Genomic DNA, 13,441 nt, shown 5'->3' with positions numbered 1-13,441 from the left:
GAGAATACACGCACTGAGAGAGGAAAAATAACTGGATTTCAGGATATGGGGCAGGCTAGAATCAATACTATCTCAAGATAGATTCGAACCACAGAAGCTAGAAACAAATGACCCAAAACACACCAGCGGCAGCTGCTCTGAAAATCTCTTCTGATTGCAATGTTATATTAATGTCCAACATCAAGTTTTGCAGAAATATATAGTTTAAATTAACTATATACGATTAAATCTACAGTCTCTGTTGTGCTTAACTGAAAAACAATCCTTTCGGAGCACAGACCAAGTGGTTGATAAGAGGTCACCCTCATGTCGGCGACAAAAACCAAAGCCTAGCCGCACAACGCACACAGATCGGTTTATGGAAATTCACAGACAATATTATTGATTGATATGTAATTAACAGCCTGCAACTTTCATATTCACACGTACAAGGCATATCGACTAACGCTTGACCCGTGCTGGGGATGAAAAAAACTGTGTCTTAAACTATTTATACAGATACGTTTCAACTAAAAACTGTTAATAAAACCGGCAAACAGTCATTACGTAACTGAAAGCTAAACACTTAGCAAAGACCAACATTTAATAATTTCTTAAGCAATCAACAACAGATAAATTGACACTAAATACAACTGCTAAAACCATGGAAAACCGATTTACGTAGCTGAATGCTAAAAATCTGACAAAGAACAGCATTTAACCATTTCACAACCACACTGTGATAGCCTTAAATCGGTCAATAGTAAACAGATATATTTAAACTTAATGGTAGATAACAATTACCAACGATTAAAAATAATACAACTGCCAAACATTGTAACTTACACACAGGAATGCTAAAAAATAAGCTACAAATACACAAAATGTAACTATTTCACAGTTAACAAGCTACTCATAATTTACGGTTAAACTGTAAATCTTATTCCTGCAAACTACTAATAAAAAATAGCTCAGCTGAAAAATTAGCAAACACCTAAAAACTGCTGAAAAAAGACCAACATCGCACCCACACTTTAATAGGATTTAAGCATTTTTAACTATTTCACAACCTCTTAAGAAGATGAACAGTTAAGTTAAAGTCTTTGTTTAAAAAAAAAAATAATATGAAATTGTTTTGCACTATCAACTATTAACAAAAAGTAGCTAAATTGAGGTCAGGCCATTAACTAACAACACTAAATACAATAAAACTATTTATGCCATTACAACATCAACATAGCTGAAAACACCATTATATACTTAGCTGAATGCTAAAAACGTAAAGACCAATATCACTGAAGTATTTCGCAACCAGACTAACACTTAGCAAGTTGCTCATCATTTAAATTAGCTTAACTACTTGATTAAAAAAATATATATATTAATTAAATAGTTGCACAATACAAATAAGCAGTAGCTAAACTGAACTGACAGCATTAAAGAAACAAAAAACAGATCAACTTATAAACATACTACAACTTATAAAACTAGCGAAAATTGGTATAGTTGGATGTTAAACGTTTGGCTACAAATATGCAACACTTTCACGCAAGACCGTTTATGTAGTAATGCTAACTATCGGAAAAAGTAGCTTGTTAAAATGCCTCTATTATGGATTTCCGAAAATGAGTGGATGAAGTGAACGAAAACATCCTGCAGAGTTTTAAATCCGAAAGTGCACAGTATATAAAGTTAGTGTCTCTTAAAAGAAAGAGTTGACTCTGAATCATTCAAACAAGTAACAGTTTCATGTTGACGCCAAAATGAAACATTAGCACATTGCCCACCCACTTCTTGGGGTTTTTTTTGCATGGTCTGAATGAAAATGCGGATTCTTTCTTCACTAGGTGCAGTTTTTGGAGCGTTACAAACGCTGCTTTAAATAAAACTGACCAGTCACCGGAGGGGTTTAGAAAATTAATTGTTGAACGAATCGATTGGGAGTCACTGAACTGTTTTTTTTGGTCTTTTTTACCTTGCAGGCATGTCAACCTGTTGTTAGGGACTCCTAAAAACCAAAATACGAACATTTCGTGACACATAATAGGGGCGCTTCAATGCAAAAGCTACTCTGAAGACAACCAAGCTACTGTCACGCTAAGTTAGCTAAACAAGCAACCATAACATACTTGGCGGCACACCGGGCTGCATCTCCCAAATTGAGTTCACATGAAAAACTGTGGGCCACAAAAATATGACCCATATTCTTTCTTCAGCGAGAACTGAAATGCCTGACAAAACGAATATTTGGATAACCCGACGATAAGGGAGGTGGCATCGTTCTCTGAAACCGCAGGAGGAACAGGGCACAGTCAGGTACTTTCCAGGGAAACGGCCAAAAATAGCCACCATTTCCACTCAAACGAGCGCTCCACACAACAGGGGCCGGCACACACACACACACACACACACACACTCAGTGGGAAGTCGGAAGCGCCGGAGGGAACGGGATGTGGAAGGCACATAGATACACGCCACCGTGACACTCAAGAACACTTGCGCTAAGAGGTTATTTTATTAAAACGCTTTAATCTCTCATCATGGAGCCACAAGAAATGCACTTGTTTTCCAAAAAAAGAAGCCAAACGGTCAGGCCCTGTCCTCCCTTGGGCGATGCATCGGCTGGTCTTGTTTATCCAGGCCAGCAGTTATGACTATTCTTATTTTTGCTATTTATAAAGCAGACCGTGGATTATTGGAAGTGCACCAGGCGGCATTGTAGAAACGACAGTGACTTATTCGCCGCTTGCACGCAATACAAGAGCATGTGAGGTCGGGTTATTGTTTTTCTTGACTAGTGCACTGGAGGCGACTGCATAAGTATGCAGTCTATTTACTTCAGACCTGTTGTCCAGGCATTAGCTTTGACGTTTCGTGATGGGTTGTTCCTGTTGTGTAGTAACAGCTTGATATGTCTTCAAAACACACACACACACACAAAAAGTTCACATTTATAGTAACAAACATGGATGTTTCGTAGTGAGACGCTATTATTATTCATTGAATCTATTGCTAATGCTGTTGTTGTTATCCCACCAAAATGATATCACTTCCTGGAAGATGATGTCATTCGCTGGCTTTTGTTAAGAGTTTACAGAAGACTGAAATAACAACAGGATGGAAGGTGATATTTGAGGATACAGTCAAAACAACGACAACAAAAATGGGTTTTTTTCGTCAAAATGTCCATGAAAGATATGATACACCTGGAATGTTTCCTGGAAAAATGCCAGTGTTTCATGTTAGATCTTGCAAAACACCCAGGGCCATGATATAAATATCTAGTAAAGCCAAAGGAGTAAAACGTGTGATAAAAGAAATCTAAGTAAGATTTTCATTTTTAGAATGTTAAATTTAAATGTAATAATTTTTTTTTTCAAAATAAATAAAATAAAACTGGTCAATTTTAAAACATTTTAATTAATTAATTTCCACAGAATTAATTTAATTTAATTTAATTTAATATATATATATATATATATATATATATATATATATATATATATATATATATATATATATATATATATATATATATATATATATGTGTGTGTGTGTGTGTGTGTGTGTGTGTGTGTGTATGCATGTATGTATATGAGTGTATATATATATATATATATATATATATATATATATATATATATGGCAAATTTTCACAAAAGTGGAAGGGCTGTATGTTTTTAAATTATACATAAGTGAACTTGCTCTTTCAGCAACAACGACCAACACATAAGGACTAAAAGCTGCTAAAACACCTATTTAGATTCGATGGGCTCTCGGTTTCATGGTTTGATTTCACATGAAAATGTACTGCACAGCAGGAATGACCCAGGTGTGCTGTTTTTGTTGGTTTGCGCGGCTTGAATTCACCAGCAAATTGAAAGACCTTGCAGCGAGAGTCAGCACAGCCAACGCTTTCATTGGAACACGTGTCCAACTCAAAAGAACACCGGCGTCTGAAGAGAGACTGCCGTTTTGCGATTAGCGTCCAGGTCGGTGTGATTTACTCGAGACCCGGGTCTCCATTCCCGAGTCTGCCAGGTTTCCACACGAGCTCGCTGCTTTCCTTCGGTGATTTACGCAGCTACTGCGAGCAGCTGGAAGAATTTTTTGCCGTTCTGGAGTCGAAAGTCTGCCTTGATGGAGAGCTCATTCAATGGGCCTGCAAATCCATGAGGGAAAGATAAATCCTGAGCGCTGGACTGAATACATCACTCCGGAGTGGGAAAATTAAGCTTTCAGCCAGTGAACGGGAGAAAAAAAAACGCCTTAAACGCCTGAAGAGGGGCAATCAACTGAATACAAGATATGAAGGAAAGAATGTCGCCACTTTAATCATTTTGTTGATGATTAAAGAAAGGAAGTCATATATTAAAGCTTCAGGCCTCGGGTGCAGCGTGTGTTAAACCGTGCGAAATGAGATGCAGCGAATTCAACAGAGAGTTCAGTGGTGTTAGAAAAAGAAAGGTTGTTATGCAATGTTACGCTTAACCTTGCTGTACCATTCTGAGTCATGAAACTGTACAAAAAAAAAAAGCTCAAGTATCCGCCGGAAAGACTACAGTACTGAGCGGCACACAAAAACAGAGATTGAAGGAAAGAAACCGAGAGAGGAACTGACAGATATTCAGAAACGAGCACCATGGGACCGTTTTAAGGAGGCCATTTTACCCTTTTAAACGAAGGCTGAGGGAACGGCGGAGTAAAAACATGCACCTGAGTTCCTCAAGAGACTCAAATCCTCTCTGATTGAGAGCGAGCGCTGGCAACCAACACCAGCGAAATGAAGAGAGACTCTCAAGGACGACAGCCGGGCCGTCAATCCCAGTTGACCCGCAGGACACCTGCTCTGTCACAGAGAGATGATGCTGTGACAGCACAGAGATTTGTTCCGGCACAGCGATTTCGGTTTCGCCAACTGACTTCATCCACTCACAAACAAGCGTTTAGACCCTTCAGCGCTTAGATTTTAGCACGGCGGATAAAGATGTCATCGTGGGTCCGTTTCGGCTCCTTAAGAACCTGAATATGCCACTTCGCTAATCTTAAAAGAGATTATCATTATCAATATAGTCTAAATGAGAATTATATTTGATATTAATTACAGTGTGGGATTCCTCATTAAATGAAGAGGAAGTATTAAGTAACCATAATTGTGACCTGAAAGGATTAATAATGCGTCGGGATATTCATATTCCGTACGGCTAGGAAAATGTATCACTCAACGCCCAATTATTGGCTTTTGCTTGAGCTCAAGTACAATTAACAAAATGAAGGAACCATTTGCATGAGTTAATTACATATAAATGCCAGCCTTCGGCCACGTTTATACAAATGTCAAGCGCTTTGAGAATCCAATACTTGATGCAAGTGAGGTGACCAGCCATTAAGCCAAAGGAGAGGTTAGCTTAAAATACGCAGAAGAAACAAATGTACAAATACAGCTTTTACGCTAACCTTATTAGCATGCAGAAAAGGATGCTAATTTGCAAATGCTAATTTTTCTTTGTTGATTGCTGATCAGAAAGCGCGTGAAATCAGGTAACAGAAAATTACAGCTCTTTTGCCAGGAAAAAATGAATCAACAACTCTTCAGCGTGAATCTCTTTATTAGCTGTTAAAGAGACAGTTTGCTCCAAAATTAAAACGGTCATTACTTACAGTGTAAACATCATATAGAAATTTAAAGTGACTTAAAATTAAAATAAATTCAAGCCAAAAAATTTTAAATAAAATAATACTAATACTAATACTACTAATAATAATAATAATAAAAGCAGCATATAAAGAAAAACCACAAAAAAGCTAAAATTTTAACTTAAATTTTTTTTTATAATTAATGTATTTACTAACAATGCATTGCATTTACTCACACCCTTATGTTGTTCTATATCGGTATGACTTGATTGCATCTATGGAAATATATATATACTGATCTCTTTCTTTTGTGTGTGTGTGTTTCACAGAAGCATGTCATACATATGAAACTCCAAGAGGGTTAGTAAATGACAGTTTTATTTTTTTTGGTTGTAGCTCTTTAAATGAAAGGATAGGTATGCAAGAAATTTATGCAAACACTGCATGCTAACATGCCTGGATTTTTACAAATTTTCCTCCTGAAAATGCTAATGTTACTTTGTTGACCACTGAACAAAAACAAGCTCATACACAGAAAACGGCAGGCCTTTTTTGAGGAAAAATTGACTGTACAAATTCCCAAAATGAGTCCCTGTTCTGAAGGCTGTGGAAAAGGTTAGACAGCATGTTACTGCCTGAAAGACCTGCTGTATTAACCGAATGTGTCACAGAAACCGCAGGGGCAAAGATTCAACAAAATGCTTTGACAAGTCAACACTGAGGACACTGACAACACGCAGGCCGAAGAATAAAGTTTCAATGCAGCAAAAAACTTTTAACAACCACATGAGCCAAGAGCCAAAAGTCTCACTCAGTCCTCTGAGGCACGGTTTCGCAACAAAGATTAAGCACAGCGCTAAACAAGGAAACATACTCGTACACTGCGTTAGAACTAGAAATGCACATCTTACCTTTAAGCTGATCTGCAACCACACTTGGTCCGATCCTTTCGGTGACTCTCCCGTCTTCTCGCAAGTACCGGTCATCCAAAAACTTGTCTGAGGCCTCCGAAAGGTGCACCTTCCCGGCGACTCCTAACTGCTCCATGAGATTGGCTAAGTTGACATCGTTGGACCAGACGTCGAACTTAAAGCGCTTCATGCCAAGGATCCCGCAAAGCACGGTGCCTGTGTGGACGCCGACACGCATGTTCACCATCTCTTTCTTTTCTTGACAGAACTGCTCAATGGCCTGGATCATCCCAAGACCCATCTCTACGCAGCAGTAGGCGTGGTCCTCTCTTGGTTCGGGGCAACCAGCTACGCAATAGTAACAATCTCCCAGTGTGCTGATCTTCTCGCAACACGTGAGCTCACACATGCGATCGAAGCGTCCGAATAAGTCGTTGAGAAGGCCGACTAGGGCATGCGCCGACTTATTGGCGCTCATTTTGGTGAATCCCACAATGTCCGCGAACAGGATGCTGACTGGCTCCATGCGTTTCATGTTGAACGGCCGAAAGATGATCTGGCCTCGAGGTATCGACGTCTTCTTGCGTTTGGTGCTCTTTGGGCTGGAGGCACCCGCAATGGCCGCTCCTGTCGAATAGCGCTTAACTGAGTTATCATTGTCGTCGTCGCTCTGCTTCATGAGCTCATCGGCCACCCTACGAGGCATCACCGAGTGGATCATCCGCTCCTTCAGGGCCTTTTCCACCTCCAAGTCTTTCCCATGCATGATGGCTTGGCCGACCTTGAGGAACGTGCTGCGCGAACGCACTTCGGACATAATGAAAAGGTGGATGCCAATGACATGGGCGCAGAGATGCAAAATAGCCCTTCCCGGGATCAGCCAGTAGAGCGTTTCCAGTTGCTCCTCAGTGGAGTTCCTCCAGCCACTGCCTTGAATCAAGTGCATCCAGCCTAGAGTCTCGAAAAGCACAGAGTAGAGCAAGCCGAGCAGGAGCGAAGCATACAAGCGGACATGGAGGAAACTGTAGAGCAACGAAAGCACTTCCATGCCTAGAGAGAAGGTGCCAACTGGGGACAAACAAGGAGCAACTGGACCTCCACTTCGGGTGGCTTCAAATGTCAGGTTTTTATCTTCGGCGCCGCTGAAGTCGCCTGCGTCCTCTTCGTCCATCAAAGGAGGAGCATTAAAGTCACTAAAGCCTGAAGTCTGGATCTGAGGTGCAAGAGTGAGGGAAAACGTCACCACGATGAGCAACAGCGAGGCTTGATTGTAGCAGTGGACGTAGAAGCGGGTGAACGTGAAGACGAACAGGACAGAACAGAGGAGCAGGAAGGCGGCCGTGGGCAACAAGAAGGCAGTCCGTTCACATCGTTTAGCATTAGCGATGAAGAACAGCCCCCAGAGGAGGCTGGCGGCCGCCAAGTAGAACAAGACACAGCGGAAACGCCGTTGCGTTTGAGGGAAGCAGCGCTCGCGACAGGCTTCCTCCAGAATGTTGGAGTCAAACTTGGGGTTCCAGAAATGTCCGGCCGACCTCTCGAACAGCTGCGGCATCTTCCTTTGAGTCCGGAGGCCTTTGACCACTGGTTTGCGGATGGCGGATTCGCCTGAGCTACAGCTGGAGGAGATGCTGTACTTGCAATGTTTGGAGCCCCCGATGATGCTGCACATGGCACTGGCTCCCAGACTCCCACGCTGCTGCTTGTGAGGCTTGATCCGCACAGAAACAGCACCATCGCCGCTAGAGTCACAGCTTACTTCGCTGTTGTGAAACAGCAGATGTTGATGTTGAGGAGAAGCCATGATACCGTTCAGATCGGAGGCAAAAAAATTAAAATAAAAATGATGAAAATAAGGTGCTTGGGTGGAAAAATAATCAAGAGGAGGAAACAAACGGAGATGGCGCCAAACAGTTCTGACGACTAGATGACGAAAAATTTACTCATGCGTTTAGACAGTTCCAGGAGTTTGAGTTTTGGTTATTTCACCTCATGACGTCAATAGCGCATTCCTCTTCTCTTCTGTCTTTCTTGACGCACATGGGTCAAAGAGGTTTATCCAAGGCTCATGGAATCTTTCGACTTACTTCAAGTGAATAAAAAGAGCTTTCTCACTGATGAATCAAAGTTACATAATAACGCCGCAAAAATGAAGACTCAAGTCAAGGACTGTTTGCTTTGACTCCTTGGGGAACTTCTCAACTCCATTCTGATGCCAAGCGCACAATTTCCCCCATAAATGAGCCATTACATTGGTTTTCAAGAAGAAAATGGTATTTATGAGCGCATTTAGAGGACTGTCAGCATTTATGCTTGACGTAAGTTATGGCATTCCTCATATCCAACAAAATGTATGCAAAATAAAGTCCAAAAACTCTTGATCAAATAAACATTCAAAAAAGTCCAGCAGGGAATGCGTATGTCAAAAACAAAAAAAGTCCAAACTGAAAAACGTGGTGCGTTTCTACATTATCTAGGCTACTTAAGAAAAATAACTCAGCACTGTTTCTTAAAAATAAACCTTCCGCCCTCTTTTGTTCTTCAGATACAGAATAAGAGTTCACGGGAGACTCCGCGTCCTGTCAAACGGAGGGCACAACAGCGTTACTGTTTTTAAAAACATACGTGGAAAAAAAATCAACCACTCTTCTTTCTTAAACGGCCTGTCGCGTTAATATTTTCTTGACTGGAGCACCGACCTTTCCTGAGTTCCCGCTCCGTATCTTGCAGTCGCTTCAATTGCGAATAAACGTGCGTAACGGTATGAAAATCATAAAGATTGCGCGTATGGATTAACTTATCATTCAACATGCATAAACGCCTGTATGTCCAGTACATTCCCATAGAATAACGCTGGGATCACACTGGGATCTCAATTCGGGTTCGGCTGTCTGAAACCAGTTCATATCAATAGACGTTGTAAAAGTGCTTCAAATGAAGAATGAAATCACCTTGATGGTCAGAAGTAATTTAAGTTTCCTTTCTTCGTAGAGAAGACTGGAAAATCTGCACTTCTCTCTCCATAGACTCGCAGCGCTAAAGTGCCTCTTTGGTTTCTCTTCAGGACTCATTTCCACGGGCAGCTTTTCCCGTGATGTCCAAACAAATCTCTTTCTCAGCCGGTTCCTCTGTGCTCCCCATCAGCGCGCGGCTCGGCACTCGCGACACATGCCAGTGGATCATAGTTGACTTGTGCGATTTCGCGCGGCTCGGGCGCGCCGGTGGCCATCAGACATCAGTGAGATCTCCATCTGTATTCGCAATCCGACGCGGCGTCTGTACGAGTCCGGCAGACGCTGGAAATGCATCGAGAGGTGGGGATAAACGCATGCGTGCACGCTCCGGAGAGAGAACAACAGAAGGGTGGCGAGCACGCACGCGTTCACATGGAAGTGGGCTCCTCTCAAACCGCAGTGTTCGCGTCGGAGCGCGTCCCCAAAGCTGACGCGCGTCGCCGAGAGCTGTCAAAGGGGGTGGGGTGGGGGTAGAGGGTCTAATCAATGACGTGTAATGCAGGGGGAGACACAGCTATCATATTGAGAGCAATACGAAATCAACCAGACCAATTTAGCGTTGATACCACTAGATAGAAACATATTTTATTTCTGTCTGTCCAGTCTGGTTCTTTTTCATTGTTTAGATAGATAGATAGATAGATAGATAGATAGATAGATAGATAGATAGATAGATAGATAGATAGATAGATAGATAGATAGATAGATAGATAGATAATTTCCAAACACTTCTATCATAATTACTATCAATATATGTGCCCATGGACCACAAACACAGTCAATTTTGTTACATTTTGTCCTAATGATTTCCTGCATATAAGAAAAATCAGTATTTTTTTACTCATGCTATGTAATGTTTGTTACATATCTGTGCTCCTCATGGTTTTGCGTTTCAGGGTCACGTATCAATCATACTACAATCAAACAATTTCATTGCTTGGTTACTGGAAGCCTTTTGCTTTCCAGGTCAGCTCTGCTCGAGGGCCAAGGGTTCATTAAACATTTTCCACAATGTTTTCCGTAACACTCGCCAAATCCACCAATTTTGTAATTAAATGTTGATCCCAGTTTATGAAATTATTCCCAAAATAAACCATAAGTCTTTAATCCGCGTGTTTTAATTAATAGAGTCTCTTTGCTGGGCCGCCGCGTTGCGCTCGCAGTAACTGTGGCTGAATCAAAGCGATTATGTTGTTTTGGAAGCCGACGAGAGGCTAAGATGCTTAAAAAGCTTCGGAAGACCGTTTCAAAGGAATTCCCCGGAGAGCTGCGGCTGTGTGTGTCTCTAGAGCGGGCCGGGCCCGGGCCGCTGGGTCACGGCACAGAAAGGTGACGGGTTTCTTACACAAGTATACCGCTTGTTTCTTGGATATGTTGTTTGTAGGAAAAAAAGAGTGCTTTTGGAAAAGTGAAGAGCATCGTTGAATCCGTTCCAATACAAACCTCTCAAGAACATGTCCAGGTTACGTCTACAGGGATATTTTTACCTGAGGAAAACAAAAGAGCATAGGATTGCTCAAGTTAATTATCTTCACAGTAATAACAGTGATGAAAATATTAATAGTAGTCTAACGCCATGCGCACAAAAAACAGCAGGACAAGAAAAATAGTGCACTACAGAGGTCCATTGAGGTTTATCATTTTAAAAAAAATATCCAGAAATGTGCTTAAAAAAACCTTAATTGATTAAAAATCTTATTCTTATAACTATGAAGTTTAAAATATTATACTATAAAATAATTGAAAAAGTACATTCAGTTGATAGATAGATAGATAGATAGATAGATAGATAGATAGATAGATAGATAGATAGATAGATAGATGGATAGGAGATAGATAGACGGATGGATGGATGGATGGATGGATGGATGGATGGATGGATGGATGGATGGATGGATGGATGATGGATGGATGGATGGATGGATGGATGGAGATAGATAGATGGATGGATAGATAGATGGATGGATGGATGGATGGATGGATGGATGGATGGATGGATGGATAGATAGGATAGATAGATAGATAGATAGATAGATAGATAGATAGATAGATAGATAGATAGATAGATAGATAGATAGATAGATGGATGGATGGATGGATAGATGGATAGATGATAGATAGATAGGTAGATGGATAGCTGGATGGATGGATGGATGGATAGATAGATAGATCTCTAGTCCAGAAATCTAGGCCCAATTTGTGATGTTCACCTGGTAAAATGTATGTGTTTCTTCTCACACCTTTCGTTTTACTGAAAGACACTCACAAATCCCGATATCTGGAGAAACGGCCTTGAGATACACCATTCCCTTTGAACATGTTACACAGTCAGTCCCCCGTTACAGTTCACTCACACACCTCCCTTTGAGTTGGAGTCACGACCGACCCCGAGCTGCTGCAATGCAGCTTCCAGACCCGTTCTCCAATCACATCTGAGCGCAAGGCAAACTTCAGCCTGCCGTCTGAAACGTGTGTGTGTGTGTGTGTGTGTGACTTCAGACCCTGATGTTGTGGGGGGCTTTCCCTCGCTCCGGGGGGGAATATAGCACAGTCTGTTTTGAAATATGTGATCAGCGGGCCGTGTCCTCACACGGGAGCACAGACCCACGCCATTATTAACTCATTAAGATTAATATCGCTTGGCGACGGGACGCTGGCTTCATTCTGCTATTGAATGTGACAGCCATATTGCACATTTGTTTCTCGAGCAGTGCCGCAAAATGAGCTGTTACGTCTTCTATTCGGTGCGTTAAACACTGAATAACAGATACGGGAAAGCAACGGGGAAATTTCCTTGATTACTGTCTCTTCATTAGATGAAACGTGAAAGACATCAACGAGCCAGTTTACTTCAGTTATGTGACGTATTTCAGAGGGAAACTGAATATTTGTGTGAGATGGTTTGATTTTATCCATAAAGAAACGATGTGCGTTTCTTATCAGATTGGTCTGAAAGTGAGTTTGCGTTGGATTTATATTTACTGTTATGCTTTAGGTAGGTGCTTTTACCCAAGCAACTTACATTGCATTCAAGTTGTAAAAATATTTCTATCAGCCCTTGCATTTCCTGGAATCAAAACCACGGCCTTGGCATTTTTATTACTTGTTTGAGCTGCACGAGTGATTTTGTTGCGGGAAAACTATTTATTTCTAAACTATTAAGCCTGCATTTGATGCATTTATAGCCACCTATACTGTACTCATTGTGTGTATTTTATTAGTTTGTGCATTTCTTTAGAATCAAACTCGTCATATTGGCATTTCAAGCACTACGCTTAACTGTTTGAGCTTATATTGACTTATTTTTTGCCATATTAGTACCCTGATTACAGGAATAGTTTACGCAAAAATGGAAATTTAGTTTGTTCATTAATTGGAACAAATCTGGAATAATGGAGCATCACCAATGGATCCTCTGCAGTGAATGGGTGCCGTCAGAACGAGAGCACAAACAGCTGATAAAAACATCACAATCTGCACACCACTCCAGTCTATCAACATTTTTGGCTAAAACACGAGTCTTTTATGCGCATTGCTTTCTCCTTTGAAAAAGTCGCCTCGCCTGAATCAGAAGAGAAATATGCCCAAAACAAGCGGTGAAAACAGCACAGAAGAGTTCAAAAGCAAATATGTGGGTGGATTCTGATGTGAGTGGGCTGCCGGAGATGGACTTTTCCACTGGAGAGAGCAGTGTTATGAATAAAGGACTCGTATTTTAGCCAGAAGCAACGGTTTGAAGATAAAAATATGTTAGCGATGGGTCCGTTTTCAAACACCTACCTTTTCACTTCACAAGACTAACTGATGGGGTGTGGATTGCTTGTGGATTAATGTAACGTTTTTATCAGCGGTTTGGCTGACGGCACCCATTCACCGCAGAGCATCCATTTCCTGACAAGT

At 41.2% G+C, this 13,441-nt stretch overlaps 1 protein-coding gene across 1 annotated transcript in view; it reads right to left on the bottom strand.

Annotated features, from left to right (window-relative positions):
* The window catches only part of LOC122340527 (adenylate cyclase type 9), a 48,309-nt gene extending 38,369 nt beyond the window's left edge, over positions 1-9,940 (bottom strand). The window contains exon 1 of the mRNA XM_043234085.1: positions 6,528-9,940. Coding sequence (XP_043090020.1) covers positions 6,528-8,331 — 1,804 coding nt within the window. The 5' untranslated portion in view covers positions 8,332-9,940. The remainder of the gene's footprint in view (positions 1-6,527) is intronic.
* Between the last annotated feature and the right edge of the window lie 3,501 nt (positions 9,941-13,441).

This window comes from Puntigrus tetrazona, chromosome 3 (assembly GCF_018831695.1).
Source record: "Puntigrus tetrazona isolate hp1 chromosome 3, ASM1883169v1, whole genome shotgun sequence".
Classification (NCBI taxonomy): Eukaryota; Metazoa; Chordata; class Actinopteri; order Cypriniformes; family Cyprinidae; genus Puntigrus; species Puntigrus tetrazona.
The sequence above is the reverse complement of the archived record's forward strand: the minus strand, read 5'-3'. Positions and strand labels throughout refer to the sequence as shown.